This window comes from Verticillium dahliae, genomic scaffold (assembly GCF_000150675.1).
Source record: "Verticillium dahliae VdLs.17 supercont1.14 genomic scaffold, whole genome shotgun sequence".
Lineage (NCBI taxonomy): Eukaryota > Fungi > Ascomycota > Sordariomycetes > Glomerellales > Plectosphaerellaceae > Verticillium > Verticillium dahliae.
The window spans coordinates 379,224-401,245 of record NW_009276945.1 but is presented as its reverse complement, the minus strand read 5'-3'; the positions used below and the strand labels follow the sequence as shown (position 1 = coordinate 401,245).

General features: G+C 58.9%; 9 protein-coding genes across 9 annotated transcripts in view; 5 read left to right on the top strand and 4 right to left on the bottom strand.

The window, feature by feature from the left end:
* The window catches only part of VDAG_06723 (uncharacterized protein), a gene marked incomplete at both ends in the record, with an annotated part of 2,026 nt that extends 1,945 nt beyond the window's left edge, over window positions 1–81 (top strand). Inside the window, one exon of the mRNA XM_009659427.1 lies at window positions 57–81. Coding sequence (XP_009657722.1) covers window positions 57–81 — 25 coding nt within the window. The remainder of the gene's footprint in view (window positions 1–56) is intronic.
* A 77-nt stretch (window positions 82–158) lies between these two features.
* On the bottom strand, window positions 159–1,889 carry VDAG_06722 (monodehydroascorbate reductase; the record flags this gene model as incomplete). The annotated part of the gene is made up of 2 exons (XM_009659426.1): window positions 159–1,582; window positions 1,667–1,889. The coding sequence occupies 2 exons, from the start codon at window positions 1,887–1,889 to the stop codon at window positions 159–161; spliced, it is 1,647 nt and encodes a 548-aa protein (XP_009657721.1).
* Window positions 1,890–3,410: 1,521 nt separating this feature from the next.
* VDAG_06721 (homogentisate 1,2-dioxygenase) lies at window positions 3,411–5,698 on the top strand. Its single transcript, XM_009659425.1, has 2 exons — window positions 3,411–4,309; window positions 4,388–5,698. The coding sequence occupies exons 1-2, from the start codon at window positions 4,010–4,012 to the stop codon at window positions 5,543–5,545; spliced, it is 1,458 nt and encodes a 485-aa protein (XP_009657720.1). The 5' UTR covers window positions 3,411–4,009; the 3' UTR covers window positions 5,546–5,698.
* Window positions 5,699–6,531: 833 nt separating this feature from the next.
* On the bottom strand, window positions 6,532–7,534 carry VDAG_06720 (uncharacterized protein; the record flags this gene model as incomplete). The annotated part of the gene is made up of 2 exons (XM_009659424.1): window positions 6,532–7,151; window positions 7,219–7,534. The coding sequence occupies 2 exons, from the start codon at window positions 7,532–7,534 to the stop codon at window positions 6,532–6,534; spliced, it is 936 nt and encodes a 311-aa protein (XP_009657719.1).
* A 2,295-nt stretch (window positions 7,535–9,829) lies between these two features.
* On the top strand, window positions 9,830–12,053 carry VDAG_06719 (fungal specific transcription factor domain-containing protein; the record flags this gene model as incomplete). Its single annotated transcript, XM_009659423.1, has 4 exons — window positions 9,830–9,929; window positions 10,042–10,976; window positions 11,044–11,627; window positions 11,702–12,053. Exons 1-4 carry the CDS (start codon window positions 9,902–9,904, stop codon window positions 12,051–12,053), a joined length of 1,899 nt encoding a protein of 632 aa, XP_009657718.1. The 5' UTR covers window positions 9,830–9,901.
* Window positions 12,054–12,297: 244 nt separating this feature from the next.
* VDAG_06718 (uncharacterized protein) lies at window positions 12,298–13,190 on the bottom strand (the record flags this gene model as incomplete). The annotated part of the gene is made up of 2 exons (XM_009659422.1): window positions 12,298–12,530; window positions 12,593–13,190. 2 exons carry the CDS (start codon window positions 13,188–13,190, stop codon window positions 12,298–12,300), a joined length of 831 nt encoding a protein of 276 aa, XP_009657717.1.
* A 1,652-nt stretch (window positions 13,191–14,842) lies between these two features.
* VDAG_06717 (S-(hydroxymethyl)glutathione dehydrogenase) lies at window positions 14,843–16,201 on the top strand (the record flags this gene model as incomplete). Its single annotated transcript, XM_009659421.1, has 1 exon — window positions 14,843–16,201. One exon carries the CDS (start codon window positions 14,843–14,845, stop codon window positions 16,199–16,201), a length of 1,359 nt encoding a protein of 452 aa, XP_009657716.1.
* Window positions 16,202–16,746: 545 nt separating this feature from the next.
* Window positions 16,747–19,387, bottom strand: VDAG_06716 (uncharacterized protein; the record flags this gene model as incomplete). The annotated part of the gene is made up of 2 exons (XM_009659420.1): window positions 16,747–18,804; window positions 19,193–19,387. The coding sequence occupies 2 exons, from the start codon at window positions 19,385–19,387 to the stop codon at window positions 16,747–16,749; spliced, it is 2,253 nt and encodes a 750-aa protein (XP_009657715.1).
* A 1,449-nt stretch (window positions 19,388–20,836) lies between these two features.
* VDAG_06715 (oligosaccharide translocation protein RFT1) lies at window positions 20,837–21,971 on the top strand (the record flags this gene model as incomplete). The annotated part of the gene is made up of 2 exons (XM_009659419.1): window positions 20,837–21,666; window positions 21,743–21,971. 2 exons carry the CDS (start codon window positions 20,837–20,839, stop codon window positions 21,969–21,971), a joined length of 1,059 nt encoding a protein of 352 aa, XP_009657714.1.
* Between the last annotated feature and the right edge of the window lie 51 nt (window positions 21,972–22,022).

Sequence of the window (22,022 nt, the reverse complement as noted above, 5' to 3'; positions counted from 1 at the left end):
GGATGAGTAAGGGGGGCAAAGCATCCCATAAAAGCACAATGCACCAAGGGTTGCAGCTATGCAGAGAGCTGTTGCTCCTGACTTTTCACTTCAAAACGCGCTGGCGAATACATTGCGAATATTATCATTATACGAAAACTACACAATGGAGCATCGCTTTATGCTTCCAGCGGCCCGACGGTACGCACATCTAGACCCTTCTCAAACTCGGCCTTGCTGGGCATCTTGCCAAGGCGCATCAGCTCAGCAGACTGTACCATGGCAGGGTCCTGGCCCATGGAAGCCATGGCGACGACCGTGTCGCCCTTGCAGTAGTAGGCGGCAAACGAGTTCTCCTCGACGTTGCCCTGGATGACCACGTCGTCCCAACCGCCGGCCGTGTTGCCGCAGTATCGCAGCTGCGCCGTCAGGGCCGACCAGAAGACGGGGATCGAAACCTCCTGCTTGACCGAGGCGCTGATGATGTGGCTGGCAACCGTGCGACCGGCGTTCTGAGCGACGTCCCAATGCTCGATGCGCGTGTACTTGCCCTCTCCGCCCGGGCCGTGGTAGGGGAAGGTCGCAATATCGCCGACGGCGTAGACATCCTTGAGGCCCGTGACGGAGTAGTGCTCGTCCGTCTGGATGGAGCCGTCCTTCTCGAGGCGGAGGACCTTGTTGTCTTGCAAAAATTCCGTGGCGGGCGCGACGCCGACGCCGAGAATGACGAGATCTGCCTCGAGCTTTGTGCCGTCCTTGAGGTGAACAGAACCGACCTTGGAGGGGTCGGATGCCGAGGGCTCGGCCTTGTCGACACCGGCCGACATGTAGAACTTGACGCCGTTGCCCTCGAGACCCTTTTGCAGGCCAGCGCCAACCTTCTCGCCGAGGACTCTCTCAAGAGGCACCTTCTCCATGCCGATGACGGTGACGGTGTTGTCCTTGGCTGTGGCGTTGGCGACTTCCATGCCGATGAAGGACGAGCCAACAATGACAATCTTCTTGCCCTTGTCGCCAATGGCCGCCGTGATCTTTTTCGTGTCGTGGATGGTGCGCAGCGTAAAGATGTTCTCGAGAACCTTGAAGCCCTGCAGCGGCAGGTTCCTCGGCGTGCCGCCCGTGGCGAGCACAAGCTTTCCGTAGGCGTGCTTTCCTCCGTTCTTGGTGGTAACCGTGCGGCCGGAAAAGTCAACGTCGGTCACCTCGTCGTTGACAATCTCGACGGAACCACTCTCGTACCAAGCGGCGTCGCGCCACTGCAGCTTCTCGGGATCGGTCAGCAGGGCCTTGGACAGCTTGGGCCGGTCGATGGGCAGGTAGCCCTCCTTGGAGATGATGGTGATGGGACCGTCGAAGCCGCCGTTGCGCAGGCCCTCGACGGCGCCGAGCGCACCAGAGCCACCGCCAACAATGACAACCTTGTTGTCGGTGCCAGCGCCGGCAGCAGAACGGCACTTGAAGTTTGGCTTGCGACGGCTGCCTTTGATGGCAGCCTCCTCGCCGGTCAGGTAGACGGCGCCGTCACGTTCGGTGACGTTGAAGACGGGCAGCGCGTCGAGGGCCGGGGCGTCCTCGACATCGCCTGTTTTCGCGTTGAAGCAGGCTAGAGGTCACACGGTCAGTCACTCTGCGGGTTGTGCCTGTTCCGAAGGGCGGCAGAAGAGGCCGAGGGAGGAAGGCTGCTCACCACCGTGCCACGGGCAGGTCAGGCGTCCGTTGGTGGTCAGGACACCCTTGACGAGGGGCGCGCCGTAGTGGGTGCACTTGGAGCCGACGGCCTGGATCTTGCCGCCGGCGTTGACGAGCAGGACCTTACCGCCCTCGATACCCTCAACCTCGACCTCATGCTTCTCGCCGGGGCGAAGGTCGAGAGAGGAGACGGACTTGAGCTTGTACTCTGTGGCCGCCATGGTGCGCAGGGCGGTTGTGAATGTGCGATGTTGTAGCGGCTGCTGGCGTGGGACGAGGTGGTGAAAGGTGTTGGGACGAAGGAAGAGTCGGAGTCTGGATGATTGCATGAAGGGAAGCTTTGGTGGGGTGGGAGGGGGGGGGGGAGAATGGAGGATGGAGGGGGGAGAAGAGGGAGGGGGTTATGGGATGATGGGAAGCTTCGAAGCAAAGCAGTAGCAGGCCAGGGTCAACTGGATCGCAGGGGACGAAACAGCAGAGGTGCAGAGGTGCAGAGGTGACGAGTCGATGGGGGCTTGGGTAGTGACAAAGTACCAATGGAGACAAAGGCAACAGTAAACGGCAGTTTGCGTTTCGAAGTATGTAGGGGTTTGTTCGGTTCGGCAGCTTGCCACGTAAGGTAAGGTACCTACCTACCTTACTTAGAGGCAAGAGCGCTCTCATTCTCAATCGAACCATGCTGTCCATGCTCAGTCAAACACTTCCCTTCGTCCCTTCCTCCCAGTGACAGCCCGCTTCCTGGCAGCCTGGCCCTGGGTACTACCTGCCCATCTCACCTCCCCTCACAGTTGATGATGTCCATGACCCGTCAACATCTGCAGGCGCGGAACTTGAGTGACGCCATTGCCGGTTCATCGCGTCGCGATAAGATAGAGCCTGCCTCGAAATTAGAAATGTTAGCCATCTCATTGGCTCGGTTCGGTGCCTAGCGCCGACAGCAGATGGTCCTAGCTTTACAGCTCACTCACACCTTCCTGCCGAGACACCAGAGGTAGCTGACAGATCACAGCCCACAGCTAATGGCAAGATGGGTACTATGTAGCAGGGAGGCTGGCAGGCGGGCACCTCCCTGACTGACCTTTAGCTACTTTACGCATCAGGTACATGTAGATAGATAGTTCGGCGTCACCTTTGTCTTGCCCGATTTCTGCCTATTTTACATGGTACTCCCTCCTCCTGCCATGTGTCAGGTCTCGAGCTCGACTGTTGTGGTGCATATGACCGTACCTGACAAAATGCGAGGACACAACAGCGGTGAGAGACAGCGAGCAGGCCTGATCCAAGCAGCAGGCGTTACAGCACACGGCACCTGCCTACCTGACCCAAGCCTACCTGACCCAAGGTCAGGTAGGTCGGCAGCCAGCTATATATCCAGCCCCACAACCTGCACCATGCCGCATCTCGTCCTCGCCGCGTCACCCTCTCGGCCAAGCGACTGACCTTGTCGTGAAGGCACGTCACCTGGAGAGCGGACGCGAGTCATTGTCCCCTGGCGAACGCTATTTTGACTTTGTCCATTTGATTGTTGGGATTGGCATTCTTCTTCGCAGCGGCTGACGTGCCCGTGATTCCGACTTGATGCGATCGGTTCCCATGGGACTGGTCGATGGCACGTTGTCGGCCATCTTGCCGAGAATACTCCATGACCCTTCCGGACGACTCTGATCTGACTGACCATCTGATAAGCCCTCCAAGGCACGTCGGATACTTACCTGCCCGCCCACCTACATACATAGTAGTACGTTTCAGGCACCCCCGAAACCATCTACCGAGTCGCTGGGTGCTCTGCGCCGACCGCTCTGCAGCCAACTGCCGATGTTGGACACGCTCGGAGCTCACTGTGCACCGCCAAACATGACCTCACGATACTACCTGGCAGCGCGCTCCGCCATCCGAGGCGATGGGATCGAAATGCTAGGCAGTACGCTAGCAGGCCCCGAACACCGAGCCATGGCTTGTCCTCCTCAAGCCAACGTGGTATTCCGGTCGTGATCGGCGGTCCTCTCTGTTCATGCGCCCCCTCATCGACGCCGAGTTCTTTCCCCCACCCCCCACGTCTCCTCGCCATCTCCGCGACCGTGTCATCCGTCATCCGAGCCCCGCGAACAAGATGGGGAACCGCTCTCAGACCATCCAGACATATAGTTCTGGCTGGGCTTTTAGTCCTGGCTGAGCTTTTGCTGTACACCGTCCGGATGATATAGTGTGCCCTCTTCCTTGTCCCGCCTCTTTCTTGGTCTGCCACAATATACGACCAGCAGGTTGCCGCCTTTCAGAAAAACCACTTCATCGTGTGCCTCGTCGCTCAACACCATCAACGTCATCGTCACAAACACGCATCATGGCTTCCACAGAGGACTACCAGAACATCTTTCACTGGGCAGAGACCCAGAAGGATGGGTCCATCCCCAGTTTCGAGACCCGACGCAACGACCCATACAAGTACATGTCTGGCTTCAACAACAGCTTCGAGTCAGAAGCGGTGCCCGGTGTGATCCCCAAGGGCCAGAACAGTCCGAGGTCCATACGCTTTGGGCTCTACGCGGAGCAGATGACTGCGTCTGCATTCGTCGCCCCACGCCATGTCAACAAGAAGGCGTGGCTCTATCGCTCGCGTCCTGCTGTCGCCCACCAAGGATTCGTGAGTTGTGCTCCTGTGCCAATCTTGAACTTGAAATTCCTGAGCCACGAGTAGTAACATGGTTGTGGCCCCTCGCAGACGGATCTTCCAAACCGAGAAGACGTCGAATCAAACTTTCTTCCCATCAACCCCCGCGTACATGTTTCTCCCACTCAGCTGGCGTGGAGCCCCTTTGACATCCCAACCGATCAAGATGTGGACTTTATCGACGGCCTCAAGACACTTGCGGGGTCTGGCGATCCCACGCTGCGGGAGGGCCTGGCGACCCACGTCTATCTCTGCAACACAAGCATGAAGAAGAGGGCGTTTGCCAACTCGGACGGCGACTTTCTCATCGTTCCGCAGCAAGGCGCGCTCGACATCCAGACCGAGTTTGGCTTCCTCTACGTCCAGCCCGGTGAAATCTGCGTCATCCAGCGCGGCCAGCGCTTCAAGGTGAACGTCGAGGGACCTACGCGGGGCTACATCCTCGAGATCTGGGGCTCCAACTTTGAGCTGCCCGAGCTGGGGCCCCTCGGCGCAAACGGGCTCGCCAACGCTCGCGACTTTCTCCACCCCGTCGCCGCGTACGAGGTGACGGACGACGACCCGTGGAACATTGTCTACAAGCTGGGTGGCCGGTTCTTCCAGAGCGCACAGCGTCACTGCCCCTTTGACGTCATCGCCTGGCACGGGAACTACGTGCCGTACAAATACGACCTCACCAAGTTTGTCAACGTCGGCTCCATCTCGGTCGACCACATTGACCCGTCCGTCTTCTGCGTGCTGACGGCGAAGTCGCGCGATCCAGCCGCGCCACTCGCCGACTTTCTCATCTTCTCGCCTCGCTGGGACGTCGCCTCGCACACCTACCGCCCGCCCTACTACCACCGCAATGCCGCCTCGGAGCTTATGGGCCTGCTCTACGGCGCCTACGACGGCCGCTCCGACGCCTTCCGCCCCGGCAGCGTCTCGTTCGAGTGCGGTTTCGTGCCCCACGGCGTGGCCTACGAACAGTTTGCCGCCGCGTCCCGCGAGGACCCGCCCGTCATGCGCATCTCCGAGGGCGCCGTTGCCTTCATGTTTGAGAGCTGCCGCGCCCTGACGATTACGGACTATGCGTGGAAGAGCACGAACCTCCACGAGCACGATCCCAAGATGTGGGATGACCTGGTGGACAACTTTTCCAAGCACCGCGTCGAGGTCGATGAGATTCTGGGCAAGGCGACGGGCGGGAAGCACCGCGTAGGGTCTTGATAGACCAGTGTTTGGGCTGGATGTGGCGGCGTCTCTTGGCTACTTAGACTGATAGACTGCATGCGTGTCGCTTGAGGTGTTTTGATGATTGGTAGAACGACGTTTGACGAGTAGAGGCCTATAGATGCCTGAACGCAGTGTTCGTTCATGTTCGAGCCCTTTGCCCTCAGTGATTGATCATGTAGGTAGGAAGGGGGAAGACAGCATGTTCAGCAAAATCAAATCATTGCAGGATGGAGACAGGAGCGGACCAAGAGACAGGACAAATACGCCTTCATGGTGACGAGGATGCGATTGATTCTCTCCCCCGTCTTGATAACACCACGACTTCGCGTTGCTCTTTGCCGCCGTGAGCCCACATGTCCCCCAAAGTCAAAGCAGCACTCGTACCTACCGCTAGGCGGCCAGCCAGCCAGCCACCGATCGACGCCTCGTATCGGAAGGAGGGGACCCTAGCTTCGCAGCTCACATTCTTATTTTACTTGTCTGCCCAGCGTACTTTTACCCTACTCGTCCAGCACGCCCTTTCTCATTGGCCAAGTCACGCCTTAGGCGGCTTGCTATGGACAAGCCATGACGCTGGGCATTTATATGCCTTCTGAAGCGTATTTCTTGATCATCTATACCCGGGTATTCTGATGCCATCGACCGTTGACGCCTTGACGCTGGACGTTTGTATCCTGCGGTGCCAGTAGGCGAAAACAAAACGAAATCTTGGGGTGGCGTGTTGTATTCTCAACGCACCGTCGTTGCGCTGCCGTGGGGGCCAGAGGGGGACTTTTCTTGGTCGCGACAAGAATCATCCATTGGAGTCATGGTCCATTGAGAAAATCTACCGTCATGCACATATATCGTCGGGCCACATGCACGAGGCTTGGCTAGTCAGGACAGAAACACTGCAGATGCAACAAAACGGCGTCATCGTGCTTGAACAGCTGGTATCTTGAAAAAGACAAAACCTCCTCAGACTAAATCCCCCCCCAACCTCAGTGCAGCTCGGCCGTGCCCCGATCACGCGTCGACGTGCCCTCGAGCTCGTGCACCTGTTTCGGCTTCGCATCCATCTCCGAGACCTGATACTGTGCGCTGAGCGGGCTGGCCCGCGGCGTCGGCGTCTGTGAGTCCACAAAGGTGCTCTGCGGCGGGCTGCTTCCCTTGGCATAATACTGGCCGGCCTCGCTGACCTCGACGGGCTCGACGGCCCGCTTCCTCCTGCGCACAAGGAACCAGACGCCGACGGCCACGACGATGGCTGCGAGCGGAATGCCGAGACCGAGCCCGACCTTCAAGCCTAGACCGTCGCCAGAGCCTGAGCCGGAGCTGGAACCATTGCCGGAGCCTGGATCGGCAGGTGTCTCACTGGTGGGTGGTTCACTCGCCGTCGTCGAAGCCGCAGCCGCCGTTGCGGACGAAGTGGATGCGCCCCTAGTTGCCGACGATGAGGCAGATGAGGACGAGCTCGCGGTAGGGTTGTCAATGACCTTCCCTCGTGCGTCGAGGAAGGTGCCGCGTCCGCGTGCGCAGCACTGAGGATCATTGTTACAGCAGTAACTACCGTCTTTGCAGATTGTGACTTGAGGAAAGCGACCGTTGCCTGTGTTTTCGCCTGCAAGAGGAGAGGAGGTTAGCCTCCGATTCAGCCCCTCGTCCGAGAAACCCGGGAAGAAACCCACTGTATAGGCAGATCTGCGCGCACTCTTCTTCGTCGTACGGGTTGATCGAGCAGGGTCCGCGGATGAAAATATCGTCTGACATGCCGACGCTCTTGCACAGCCTGTTGGGCAGGCACAGGTCGACGGAGCCGCAGCAGGCGTTCGAGCCAGGACATTTGTAGTTGTCACCGTAGGACTTCCCGCCGACGCCGTAGCAGGTGATGTTCTTGGCCTGGCTGCTCGAGTCGTCGTCGTCGTCGTTTTGCGCCCATGCCGTGCCCGCAAGGAATAATAGGAAGACAAGCAGCAGCGGGCGAGCGACTGATATGAGCCCCATGGCCAATGTTGTCCGAGAGCTTTCAGCAGGAGAAACGCGTCAGACAGCAATGGCTACACAGCATTCGGAAAAGCGATCGAGACGAGAGAGAGGGGGATGGCAACGAGGACTTGAGGAGGGGTCCTTTGAGCTGTGGGCAGCTATTTCATGGGCTATGACGACGGTTCAGAGGTGCTTATACTCGTACGTTGATGTTCGGCAACCCCTCCTGCCGCCCTCCTCGACCAGGGCAAGAATCCGGACTCACAGCCCGCAGCGCTGCTCGCGCCTGTGTCGATCGCTTGGGTACGTATCCTGCACCGACACTGAAATCGTCGTACGAGGGGCACGAACTGCGCTTCGAACGGGTTGAGGCAGGGGTCGGGTGGGGATGGAACGCAACATCACCAGTTGGTTTTCTGCTCTCTTGGGGGCGAAGGATCCTGCACAACCGGGGACACTATGCGCATCTTTACTTTCTCTGCGTTTGCTGCGCCGCTCGGTTGGCCTCTTCGCACCACGAACGTACATGCAGGGCGAGATCATGATGCGGTCTGCGTAGGAGGCGGCTGGAACGAATTCAGGTTTGGACGCAACGCCGCAGCAGTCGAGACCAGCCAGGCGTTCGATGACCGATGGTGAGGTTGAAGGGCCAGAACGTCGATTGAGCCAAAAGAGATCGACGTGACGGGTGGGCCTACCTTTGTTGGCGTGTCGTCTTGGACGGGAAGCCTAGGGGCAGGCGTCAGAACATGCGGGGGAGAAGCCATGAGGCAGTGTGCCAGTGCAAGAGATGTTGCTCGCGAGGTCCCTGAATCAGGTTGGCAGGGAAGTATGGCGGTGATGGTGGTGGTGGTGGTGATGGATTTTGGCCCTGTTGGACGACGATGACGATACCGTGCAGCAGGTGCAGTCGGCCACTGTTGCTGTAGCGGCAGCAGGTACGCCGAGATTGGCACCTGCCAAGGAGCCGGAAGAGGCGTAACAGCGAGCGTCGTTCCTGACACTAACAGACAGTTAACGGCTGCTGGCCCCCAAGGCAAGTCTCTTCGTCGCAGGAATCGCGGCAATTCTCGCGAGAGTGCTGTGACATGGCCAAAGATATCATGCAAGGGGGTCCTTGGTTGGTCCTGGCAGCATGACTTCCTGTGAAGCAGTGAGCCCTTTTGCCGAAGCAGGCTCCGCACGTTCTGTCGAGATGCTCAGCTACATTAGTACATGTGGGGGCAGAATGTACAGGTCCAGCAGATAGGCACTCCACAACAATCTCATCCGCGAAACCCAATGCGCCAATGGCGATGGCGGCCGCCAGCCCGAGCCCTCACGTGCGCCAGGGTCTGGTCAAGACAGGCCGGTCATTTCTGAGGAGAATTGTAAGGCTATGAGAGACTTCCACTCTGCTGCTGACGTGACAACAGCGTACCTAGAACGGGTCAACCTAAATTTTCCCAAAAATATCTTACTTCTGTATATCTTCCAAGCCGGCAAGGCCATGTGCCACAAGCCCGTCGTCGGCACATAAGGATTGTCTACAATTTTAAGGAGGGGCATGAAGATTGCTTGCCACACTAGGGACTACTATGGTGCCCGTGTCCGAGCGGCCCTTGCATGTGCTCGCCTAGCCGGGCCGGGCAGCATGATGACGCGAAGAATATGCATATTGAAGGTTATCGAGGAACAAAAGGCAGTTTCGGTTGAAAGACGTCCGTCGGTCTCGCTATGCACGGGCCAGAAAAAACAACTGTGCAGAAGAAGCTCTTGCGGGCTTGCGGGCCAACATTGCGCCTACAGAGGAAAAAAAAACGGAGCAGGCGAACGCCGCGGAGTTCCACGGCGTTCCGCAAACAACCAAGTCGCCCATTCGACAGATTGCCAGACCAACCCTTATTTGTCATCCCCCAGGCATCGCGAGGCATCCCCAGGCAGCTTTCAGCGTCTTCCTCCACTGAACCAAGGGCCTGAATCCCTAACAGCACCCAGAAACCATCGAACATCAGCCCTACAACCCACTCACCCACCTGCTGGCCTTGCCTCCTGTACATGTACCTAGTACCTAGGTACCTGGGCACGGCTATCGCCAGCTAATTGGGCTCTTATCACAAGGCAAGGTACCTCGCGTTTGGGGTCAATTAAGGTTTGCTCCTGCACTCACAACCTCCGGTCTGGCTCGGGCGGTACTTGACCAAGGTACCTCGACCGCTGTCAGCAGGCACACCGCAAGCCCACGTCTCACCCCATGCGACCACGCACCCCTCAGCTGGACCCTTGAGCCTTGAGTCTCATCCGGCCCATCCTGCCAAACTCTTCCTTCATCTCACCCAAGAAGTTAAACCATCGCAACGGCAGTCAAAGTCATCTGGCATTGCGCTGGCATTATCCGCTGACAAGATGGAGTTGACGTCTCAGCGTCGCAAAGGTTCGCCTTCCCACTCCCCTTATTAGGGACCTTGCTTGTTTTTCCCTTGGCTTGGCTTGGCTCGGCCTTGTCTTTGGGGGGGCTCTTTGCTGACACGAAGCCACCTGTACAGCTTGCGACTTGTGCTTCACCAAGAAAATCAAGTGTGACATGCTCAAGCCGCACTGCTCCAACTGCCTGCTGTACAAATCAGAGTGTAAGACAACACGTCTCCGCCGGAGAACCGCCGCTGCCAAAGACAAGCCTCCCCGCCCAGCCCAGAACTCTGTATCAAGCCGCGAGTCTGAGCTCGAGGCTCGTCTGGCTCTCATCGAAAACCAGCTCAAGGAAGTTCTCGAAGCGAGCGCGTCACAGCCCGCCGACTCACAGCCGCCGCCAGTTCAGCAACCAGTAGCCGGCCCCTTCAGTCCCTCCCAGGTGTTCGAGACACCCAGTCCCGAACCGCAATGGCTCTCCAACATTGTCGCCGCCGCTGGGCAGAGCCCCGTCCTCATGTCGGGCTCGGACACGACGACACCCAGTGACTGGGTCGCCCAGCCCGAACCCATGGTGCTGCCGCCGTTGGAGGATGTGCTGCCTCTCGTCAACATTTACTTTACGCGCTTCAACGTCGTCTTGCCGCTGTTCCATCAGGGTAGTTTCATGACCATGCTGTCCGACTGGTACGCCCACGTCATACATCGCACGAGGCCCGCATGGGCTGCCATCAACATTGTCCTCGCCATCGCCCACCGTGCGTGTATCACGTCTGAGAAGGACTTTGCAACCGACGGCGAAAAGTCGGCTACATACCTGCGGAACGCCCAGACCGTTGTGAACGAGCTGGTGACAAGGGAGGAAGATCTAGTCGGCTTGCAGGTCCTGCTGGGCATGTCGCTCCTTTTCTTGGGCACCAAGAACCCCAAGCCCGCGTCTGTCCTCCTCGGAACCACCATTCGCCTGGCCCATCGCATGGGCCTTCACGACCAGGATCGCTCCAACGGCCTGCCTGAGCATGAAGCTGTCCAGAGGGCCCGAATCTTCTGGGTAGCCTACTACCTCGACAAGGTATGTTCCGCAGTCGACGCGCACTAACCTCAACCCCTCGGCGCAGCTGGCTGATTTGCCTTTCTAGGATGTCAGCTTGAACCAAAAGATGCCGTCGTTCCAAGTCGATGCCGACATTGACCTGCCGCTTCCCGATCTCGACCCTGCTGACAACGTATCGATCATGTACTCGACCGACTCCACAATCAAGTTCAACTACTTCAGATCGCGCACCGCCCTCAGCCATATCGAAGGCAAGATCTATGACCTGCTCTACAGCACGCGCTCCAAGAAGGCCTCCCCCGAGGATCGCGTCCAGCGCCGGGAGCAGCTCAACCACATGCTCGAGCAGTGGCGTCTGCAGATCCCCGAACAATTCCAGATGGCCAACGTCGCGACTTCAATGTCTCCGACCAATGCGGTGCACATGGTCAACCTGTACAGCACGTACATGCTCTGCCTCGTGCATGCGCACGGCATCTATACATTTGATCTGGACGAGACGTGCTGGTTCAAGGAGATGCGACAGAGCATGACAGCGTGCGCCGCCAACGGCACCCTTTCTGAATCGTGCAAGGGGAAGACACCTGTTGGGTGGGAGAATTGCGTGGTTCAATCGAGGGCTTTCATTCAGCTCTTCACCGTCGCGCCGTTTACAGAATGTGGCTTCTGGTGTGTTCTTCTCCCTCTTTCCGTTTGGCTGCGCAACGGGCATGCAAGAGACTGACCTTATTTCGAATCAACAGGATCAGCGCAAGCGCACGCTTCGCAACGGTCATGATGGTACTGACCCAGATGTTCATCGAGCCGATGCACCCCCACCTGACGCTCGACTGCGAACTGACTCGCAAGGCCGTCGCCGTTTTCGACCAAATGGTCCCGCGCACCACTGACAAGGAGATTCGCTGGCTGCATGAGATTGTGTCGGCTCTCTTCCGCCAGGCCATGGCCGCGACGCAAGATACGGTCGAAGCGTTCGAGCGCCAGGCGCGAGAGCAGGCCCAGGCCCAGGCGGCAGCCGACTACTTTGTTGCGCTGGGAAATCAAATGGGGAACTCGCAGCTCGCAGACGACTTTCATTTCATGTCATGGTCATGACGCCTCACCCATGGCCTCGCGTTTCACTAAATCAAGCAAACACGAAATCGACGAGCACTTGGTTCGAGTCCATTGGCGAAAAGATGAAAAGTGGGAATGCATTTTCTACCATGACCTGCCAAACGCCTCAAGGTGTATTCCTGACCCGGTTTGTGCCTAACTTGTGGCAAAGACGCAAAAAGAAAAAAAAAACCACTATCGTCTCGTTTCTCTCCGTCTTCTACTACATGTATATCGACCATACTCACAGCTCCTCCTTGGTCACCGTCTTGGCCTCAGGCTCAGCGTCGGCGTCGGCCTTGGCGGCCGGCTCATTGGCCTTGAGGACTTGGGCCTTGATGACAATCTCAATGTCCCTCTTCTTTTCCCTGAGGTTGGGACGCGAGTGGGAGATGGGCCAGGCGACAACGCCGCCGTCGACGGCGTCGGGCGAGTACTTGGAGAGGTCCTCGAGAACGTCTGGGATCATGTCAGTCGCTGTTTGTCACAACAAGAGGAAAGGAAAGATGGGACGGCAGGGAGGCAGGCCAGAAACTCACCGGCGCAGTCGCTCGACTCGGCGACGAAAAGGGGAAGAATCTTGTACAGGGCGCCCGGGGCGAAGAGGACGACGCGCGAGGCGTCGTCGGCGCGGTCGAGGCCGGCCTCGGGCACGACGACCTGGTCGTCGACCTTTTGGTGCTTGTCCTTGGGCTTCTGGAAGAGGGCGAACAGGCCGTGGTCTGCCGTCTTGCCGGAGGCCTGGGCCTCGATCCACTGCTTGGCGCGCAGTGGCACGTCGGCGTAGTCCATGAGCAGGATGTATCTGTCCCAGCCGTGGCGGTCGAGGCCGGAGAAGCCGCCGGGGTACTCGCGCTCGCTGAAGACCTCCTTGAGACCCTCGGCCCAGGACCACATGCCCAGGGGCTGCTTGTCGTAGAGCTGGTGCAGGGTGTACTGTTGGGCGGGGAAGGTCTTGGTCACCTCGCAGGCGGGGGTGAAGAGCGACGAGGTGGCCTCGGTGAAGGGGTCGCGCCACTTGAAGTCTTCGACGAGCGTCGCCTTGGCCTGGTCGTGGGGGCTCGGGGGACGGCCCATGCCGAGCTGCGCTGCGGCGCCGCCGGCGAAAGCGGACAGGGCGATGGCCTGGAACTTCATGATGTTGAGGATGGCGGGGAGGGAGCTGCCAATCTGATTTTATGGAGGAAGAGGATTCGAGAATGCCGATGCAGCAAACAGAGCTGTTCACTTTGCAACAAACTGGGGAGATGAAGGGGAGTCAGGGTAAAAGCAATTGTCAGGCTGTGGAGAGAGAGAGAGAGAGGAGAGAGGTGGGAGGAAAGTTCGACATCACCAGGCGAAATTGAAATCACGAGCAAATACCCCCCATTGTTATAGCTTCGCCATCATGTGTTCCTGACCGTCCGGGCCGTGTCCCAGACGGTAAGGTCTTGTTGTCCTTTGCGGACGCTTGATGCTCCGGATTGCCATATTGGATCGAGTTGGAGAAGGGCGGTTCGGAGGTTGGGATGCGACACAGGTCAGGCGCCGCCTCCGTGACAGGAACAGGCAGGGTCCGCCCGCGTTGGGGTACGCTACAGGGGGGTAGGGGGCAAGAGTGGAGGCTTCCCCCGCGCTGCCCCTCATGGCTTGGAGGGGGGTTACAGGTACAACGCCAAGAGCGCTCTCTCATCTCCCTCACCCCGAGAGATGTACTGTATTTGGGGGCAGCGCTTAGGTCAGCGTCTACCCCACTGTCTATCCACGCTGCATGGCTCTTTCCCGCGTGGGCACCCTCTTCTGGCCTGGCTTCACTTTCCCCGTTGAAGCTGAATGAGGTCAAGGCAGGTGCAATCGGCGCAATCTTAATGGGCTTCGTCCGAAGACATAAGATGACCGATCATCTGCTAGATGGATTCTCCTTTCTGTCAACTGCATGTACTTAAAATGCTGCCTATCTCATCCCGTCAGAGCCTTGCTGCGATGAACACATCCATCGTGAGAATGGACAATCCATCTTCACAAATCAGATGCCCCGTGTGACAATCGATCGTCAACTTCTACTCTCCGGATTCAACGACACCAAACATGATGGATTTCTGGCCCTCGATTTTTAATTCAATCGAACCGGTACACTCCCAGAATGAATAGCAGGCCCAAATATAACGCGTCACCACAAAACGCCGACCCCATCCAGAGCACAACCTCCCAAGACGATCACGAACTTTGCCCGAACCAAACGGCGAGCATGTCCCAGATGCCGCGCACGCAACGGCCCCTCCTCAACACCTGCCCACCTCAGCCTTGCCGCCTCTGGTTGGCCGAGATGCCCGCCCTGCACCAGAGGACCAAACGCTCCGGACGTGGCTCCGTCCTGCGCCGGATCGCCGTGGAGCACACGTGGGATCCATGACGTCGTCCATCGGGTTTCGTCCTCTTGTGGGAATCTCCCATCTCGAGAATGACGCGACAACGCGGTCACAACCTGGGGCAACGCCTTGCAGGCGTATCCATTGAGAGTCCACAGATGCCGACTGTAGACCGTGGTGCCCGCAAATTTGCCAGCTCTGACGTCGCGGCAGAATATGACCCCTCCAGGAACAGTTCTTGGGGGACATGTCGCTGCGATCGCATCATGTCTATAACTGTCGAGTCGGCTGCTGCTATGCCTTCGTGTTTTCTACACAACTGTTGCAGTACTACTCATCTGATTTGCTAGATTGAGCCTTAGCGATACCCGATATACCTACGATACCTCACCAGCACATATACCATCTTCCATAACGCCCCAAAAATACAACCCTTTCAACATGGCCATGTCACAAGCAGCCTATGCGGCCGAGCAGGTCATCGGCCACCAGGGCGACGAGGTCACGGCCCAGGACATTTCGAATTATGAAAAGACGGGCGACAAGTCTGCCACGATGAAGGCTCTCGTATGGCAGGGCAAGAACACGGTCGAGATTGTGGACGCAGCCCGCCCCAAGATTATTGAGGACCGCGACGTCATCCTCCGCGTCACCGGCAGCACCGTCTGCGGATCCGACCTGCATCTCCTCCATGGCTCCGTTGTCCAGCTTGCCAAGGGCGATATTCTCGGCCACGAGTTCTGTGGCATCGTCGACGAGATTGGTCCCGCCGTGAAGGGCATCAAGAAGGGCGCCCGCTACGTTGCCTCCTTTCAGATTGCCTGCGGTGACTGTTTCTTCTGCCGTCAAAAGCTCTCGTCACAGTGCGAGAAGTGCAACTCCAACACCCAGGCCAAGGCTATGTACGGAACCCAGACGGCAGGCATGTTTGGCTACTCTCACTTCACGGGCGGCTTCGCTGGCGGCCAGGCCGAGTACGTGCGCGTGCCCATTGGCGACGTCAACCTTCTTGAGATCCCAGAGGATGTGCCCGACGAGAAGGCCCTCTACCTGTCTGACGTGCTGTCCACCTCTTACAACGCTGTCAAGGACACAGCCGTGTACGAGGGCGACAGCGTCGCCGTGTTCGGTGCTGGTCCCATTGGCCAAATGGCCGGTGTCTTTGCCCTCGAAGACGGCGCCAAGCGCGTCATCTTCGTCGACACGGAACCCCGTCTCTCCTTTGTCAAGTCCCGCTGGCCCGCCGCACACGCCGACAAGCTTTACCTCGTCGACTACAAAACGCTGTCCCACGGCATCACCAACAAGCCGACCGTCGTCACCGCCCTGCGCGACCTCACCGACGGCCGCGGCCCCGACGTGGCCCTCGAGTGTGTCGCCGGCGAGTACCCCAAGGGCTGGGCCCACTGGCTCGAGCTTCAGCTCGGCCTCGAGACGGACACATCGGAGATTGTCAACGAGATGATCGAGTCGGTGCGCAGCTTTGGCCGCTGTGGCATCACGGGCGTGTACGTCGGCTACACGAACCACTTCAACATTGGCTCCCTCATGGAGCGCGGCGTGCGTCTCATCGGAAACGGCCAGGCGCCCGTGCACAAGTACTGGAAGGAGCTGCTCGAGCGGCTCCAGGACGGATCCCTCGACGTCTACCAGATGCTCTCGCACCGCGTGCGCCTCGAGGACCTCGACAAGGTCTACTACAAGTTTGAGAAGCACGAGGAGAGCATGCAAAAGGTCTTTGTCGAGACAAAGTGGTCTCTGCCCCGCGCCGAGGGCAGTCCCGCGCTGACGTCGTACTGAGCGAGGCGAGGTCCATGTTTTTGGTGACGGGACGTTTTGCACAATCTATGAGGATAATATTGTAATGATCTATGAAAATTAAGTGGTCTGTAAACCAAAACTTTCTTGAACAAACTGAGAATCATGACGCTCGTGGTCCCGTAAATTATGCTGCTGTGCAGCGCATGAGAGGAAAAAACAAGATGAAGAGCAATTGTAGAGGAATAGGTGGTGGAAGAGGAGGTGTATACACACGGAAACTCCTATCCTTTGTGATAATCGCTCCGTTTCTGAGCCATGCAATCCAGACAAAAGAGAACACGCCAGCTCCGTTCGGTGGGGGGGTATCTTCCATGAGAGGTCTGTTGACCTGTCGGTTCAAAAGAAATATAAACAAGGAAGAAAAAAAGACCAACGCCAGGATAGTTTGTTCCTCCCGAGACTGTTTCCTGATGAGGAGAGTTTCCAAAGGGAAAGGAAAAGCAAGAAAAGCAAATATGCAATGAGACGCCATGCAACCTCCAGAGAAAATCCATCATCAACCATCAAGCGCCAGTCTACCACTACTACTCCTCTTCGAGAATCTGCCGCAGGGCTTCGACATCGACCACGTCGGGCATCACCTTGCTCGGCGTGCCCCGCGTGCGGATGCTCGCCAGGTACTCCTGGAACCCGGGGATCGCGCCGGGCTGGTTGATGCCGGACGCCCGGTGGAGATCCCTCTCCTTGTCGGCCTTCTTGTTCGTCGGCGTCGGCGTGAGCGCAGGCGTCGGCGAGGATTCGGGATCGTTCGGGGTGCTGTTGCTGCTGCTGCTGGTAGCAACGCCGCCCCCGCCACTGCTGCCCCATGGCCGCCAGCTCGTCCACCGGCCCGGTTTGGCCGTGTTGCGCTGGCCCTCGTTCAGGGTACTCGCTGGGGATAGGCTCCGGGTTGGTGTCGATACCACCCTCTGGCTTGGCAGACCGGCCAAACTGTCCCGCAAGACAGCCGTGCTCCGTTTGGTGGTCACGCGCGAAATGGTCGAGGACGCTGTTACTCCGGTGAAGACAGCCTCAGCACCACCAAGAGGGCGCAGCGTCAGCTGGCTAGGTCGCACTTTAAGCGTGTGAATGTCGAGTCCGCCAGCAAGGGACATGATGGATTCGTGAGATATGACGCGGTGCAGCCGGCGCTGTGGCTGCTCCTCGTCAGTGGAGAAGCTGTATTCTTCCTCCGTCGTGACGATTTCTGGCACTTCCTCGATCTCCGTGTCGTCCTCGTGAACCTCCTCACGAATAGGCTCTGGGCCCAAGTGGTGTTGAGTGACCTCGAGCGTCGGGGCGGGAGGTGCGATCATGAGTTTTGCTGGCATCGAGATACTCCTCGTCGACACTTCGGACGGGCGCTTGAGATGTGTCGCTCTCATCGTCGGGGACATGGGGTCCACGCTAGTTGTGGGCGATGCGGGCAAGTCCGAGTCGGGGAACTTGTCAAACATGGAGAACCGATGGCTCGTTGACTGCGGCGAGCTGGGTACCGACGAGGCTGCAAAGTCAGACTGCTGCTCGGAGAACATGGACCATCTGTGGGAGGGTGGTGCGGCGAGGCTCGAGGTTGAGTCGCGGTGTCCGTGGGTTGATGTGGTTGGCGGGACGGGGGACGAGAGCCGCCATGGGTGGTTTCGGAAGGGCGTGACGGGCGTTGAGGCGCCGCTGGGGGGTGTAAAGATGCCTGGGGTGAGGCCGGCTCGCCTCTTCTTGGGTTTTTTGTTGTCGCCTTTGGATGCCACATGATAGTGGTGATGAATATGGAGTTCTTGAGAAAGTCGAGTCGTTGCGCCTGGCTCCTCCATCTGCGAGGGGTCCATCTCGGCGCGGAGCGTAGAAGCCGTGCTCCTTTCTCCCTCCTTTTCTCCCTCATCCACGGGTTGGTGGAACATGAGTTGGTCACGCAGGGCTTGGATCTCATCGTTGGAGTTGGTCAGTAGCTCTCGTAGTTCAGCCATGCCAAGTTGCAAGTTGGCGTTGTCCTGGAGCAGGTCGCGAACAAAGTGGGACACGACACTGCTGCCGTGCTTGCCCTTGTCGAGCGACTTGGCCGCAGCAGCACCCTTGAGCCGGCCGGCTGCCGTGTTGAGCTCCTTTTCCATCTCGCGCTGTCGCTCGACGCGGCCCATGGCCTCGACGTGGCGCTCTCGCTCGTCCTTGGTTTCCTTTTCCATGCGTTCCAGCTGCTCTTGCAGCTCCGTGATGCCCCTTTCCGCCTTTTTCCATCGGTTCAAGGCGGAGCGAGACTCTGATTCGGTGCTGATGAGGGTGTTTTGCAGCTGCATCTGTTCGCGCTCGAGCAGGGCGACGTGGCGTTCCAGCTCGGCTGCTCGGACAGCAGCGCCTTCGAGACGGCGGACGGCCTGTTGAGAGGAGAGCAGGGTGGCCTCGAGGCTCTGAATGCGCGTGTCGGAGCTGTTGACCGAGTTGTTGAGGGTCTCGAGCTGGTCGAGCAAGGCACGGTTCTCTTCGACAGTCCTGGCGTTGTCGGCTTGGAGTTCCCTCTTGTCCGTCTCGAGCTGCTCTATGCGTGCGGTGAGTTCGAGGCGATCGCGCTCGGCGTCGGCCATGTAGGCCTCATGACGGGCGAGGAGCGCCTGGAGGGAGAAGGTCAGCGACATGTCCAGCGAGCGGCATCCAACATCAACATGGTGAGGTGAGGGCGGTATAGAGAGACACGGACAGGCGCCAAAGCGAGACCAAACCAAGGGGGCGGGAAGGAAGAGAGGTGATGGGCGTGCCGGGCTAGAAGAAAGAGATGGGAAGAAAAAAGGAAACATTCCAGATGACTCGAGGTGAACGACTCGAGGAATGCGCGGAGTCGGTGATACTGGGACCGCGGTCGAGGCAAACAAAGGAAAGACGCGGGCGCATGGATGTGGCCTTGGAATGTGCTTGGTCTTGGCCAGGATGGTGTGGCGGGACGCGATGGCTCGCCGAAGGCATAGAGATAGAGGGGGGGGAGGAGAGCGCGAGCGAACTAACCTGACCGAGTTTGGCGGCAGTATGGACGTCCTGCTCGACGGTATCGAGGACATGGCAGCTGTGCTTGAGGTAGGCGCAATCGTCGTGGCCACAGCAGCAGCGCAGCGAGGCGGCGGGATCCTGGTGGGCATGGGGTGACGTCGGCGGCATGAGGCCGGCCAAGGCATCGCCGCGAGGGTCAGGCGTCAGAGCCATGAGCAGCGGGGTTCTTCAGGGTCGAGGAACAGCAGGTGGTCTCGTCGGGTGTGGCATTGCTGTGAGCTCTCCGAGTCTTCTCTCGTCACTTTCGCTCGTGCCGGCCACGCTGGATATATCCGATAAGGGGAAGCTTTTGCAGACAACCTTTTTTTCCCCTTGCCGACTGCTGCTTGGCTGGTGGCTCCCCGTCGAAGAGTGGGTTGTGGATTTGTTGTTGTGTCGGTGAAGAAGATTTGACGCGCCCGAGCGTGGAGGTTGGGTCGAGGTGCTTGTTGGGTCCTCACAGTACCATGTGCAAGTACGATGCAGGTGACAGGGATTGTTCAGGGACGCCGGACTTTGTCAAGATTAGGAGTGGAGATGTCGTGATGACAGGTGATCTGAGCTGAACTATGGCACGTCGACTAAGACTCAGGGTCAAGTGAAAATTCTGAAAATGAAGATGTAGATGAGTGAGGGGTGGGCACTAGCAGAGCGGCAGGAAAGAGAGAGAAATGAGGTTGAGGCTAAGAGTGTCGAGGTATGAAGAAGAGGGAGGGGGGGGGGGGGGGGGGGCCAAAGACGCCAGAGGTCGTGGTGGTGGTGAGATGAGTCGGCGCTGGCTGAGCAGGAAGGTGGGTGAGTGGCTTCCTTGTACCACGTAGCCCTTCCCTTGTAGCTTCCCGCCCTGGTCGTGGTTGAGTGGGGAAGAAATCAGGAACAGGTAGGAACAGCCAGGACGACAGGGCAGGGGTGGGCGAGACTGAGGAGGAGCACCCCGGGATTCCGCATGCTGTAGGGGCCCTGCGATTGCTGCGAACACCCAAGACAGGCCCCCAGGCGCTGCGACTGCAGGCACTCGAGGGACGGTCCTCGAAGGCTGTGACCCAATCAATCGTGGCCATTGGCGCTAGTATGACGACACTAACGGGTGTTGAGGCCGCGCTGCCATGTTGAATTCCCAACCACCGAGAATTGCTGCGACACGTTCAGATGTTTGTGCTGTTGGGTGCTGGATTGGTGCGACAATGCATGGAGTGTTTTCTGAGAATGAGTGGTGAATGCCTCCTTGGGAGCAGCGGGTAGCACGCGGTAGCACGCGGTAGCACGCGGGCTATTGCTGTCACGGTCGCCGGCCGGTACGCTGATCGATATCGATACGTACCTCTACCATCCGCCCGGCTCCGCTGCCAGACATGGATGGTCCTTCCTCAGACGGTCCTTCCTCTGCGGATGTTGATGTTGGGATGGTCCTGACCTCGACTTGGACCAGGGTGGATCGTCACTTCCTTCTCAAGATCTGATCCACGGCGCAGCATTGACCACGACACCAACTGAGCCACCATCTGAGCCACGATTCAAAATCAGTCCCGCCACGATCCCCCTCCACGACATGCCCTCGGACCTGCCCTCAACCCCTCCAAAGTCCAAAGCTGCCTCCCCAATGCTATCGCGACTGGCTTCATGATGCCGTCTCCAGAGGCATCCCCATCATCGCCGGCAGATGCTCCAGGCACAACAACCCACGCACCACCTGCTGCTGCTGCTGCTGCTGCTGCTGCTGCCGCTGCCGCTGCTGGCACCGAGTCTGAGTCTGCTGCCGTCCATGGCGCTTCGCTGCTCATCATCCTGCAGATCGCCTCGCGCGCCCTCACCTTTCTCGCCAACCAGCTCCTCCTGCGCTATCTGACCGCTGCGCTCCTCGGCCTGTCTGCCCAGCTCGAGGTCTACTACCTCTCCGTCCTCTTCTTCGCCCGCGAGAGCCTGCGCGTCGCCATCCAACGCCAGAGCCCCTCGAGCGCCCGCTCCAACACCCCCATCCACCAGGCCGTCGTCAACCTAGGCTACCTCGCCGTCATCCTCGGATGCTTCGTCTCGGTTGGCTTGGGCGCCCTTTACCTGTCCTCTGTGGAGCAGGCCACCCTCGAGACGCCTTATTTTGTCCTGTCCCTCCGCATCTATGGTGCCGCCGCCATCATCGAGCTGCTCGCTGAGCCCATCTTCGTGCTGATGCAGACGCGTCTCCAGTTCCGCACCCGCGCCAGCGCCGAGTCCATCGCCACCTTCCTGCGGTGCATCGTCACCTTTGCCGCCGCGCTTTCTGCCTCCCGGTCCGGCTTGCAGCTTGGCGTCCTTCCCTTCGCCCTCGGCCAGCTCGCCTATGGCCTTGCCCTCCTGCTCGTCTACCTGGGCGCCGGCGTCCGTCTCGCCTCGACCGCCGAGACGGGCAACAGCTTCTCGCTGCTGCCGCGTACACTCACCACCGAGGACGGGTCAGGCGCCGACTATGTCTGGTCGTACTTTTACCGCCCCACCCTGCGTCTGGCCTCGTCCATGATGGCCCAGAGCCTCGTCAAGCACGTCCTCACCCAGGGCGACACCTTTCTCGTATCCATCCTGTCGACGCCCCAGGCCCAGGGCGTCTACGCTCTGGCCAACAACTACGGCGGTCTGCTCGCGCGCCTCGTCTTCCAGCCCGTCGAGGAGAACAGCCGCAGCTACTTCAGCCGGCTCCTCTCGGCGGCGCCAACGACGTCTTCGGATACATCTGCCGAAAATGCCGCACAGGCGTCCCCGGCCTCAAAACAAAAAGTCTTGCTGAAAGTCCTGCAAGAAAACCGTCACCACCGCTGCCGCACCCCTGCAAAACTTC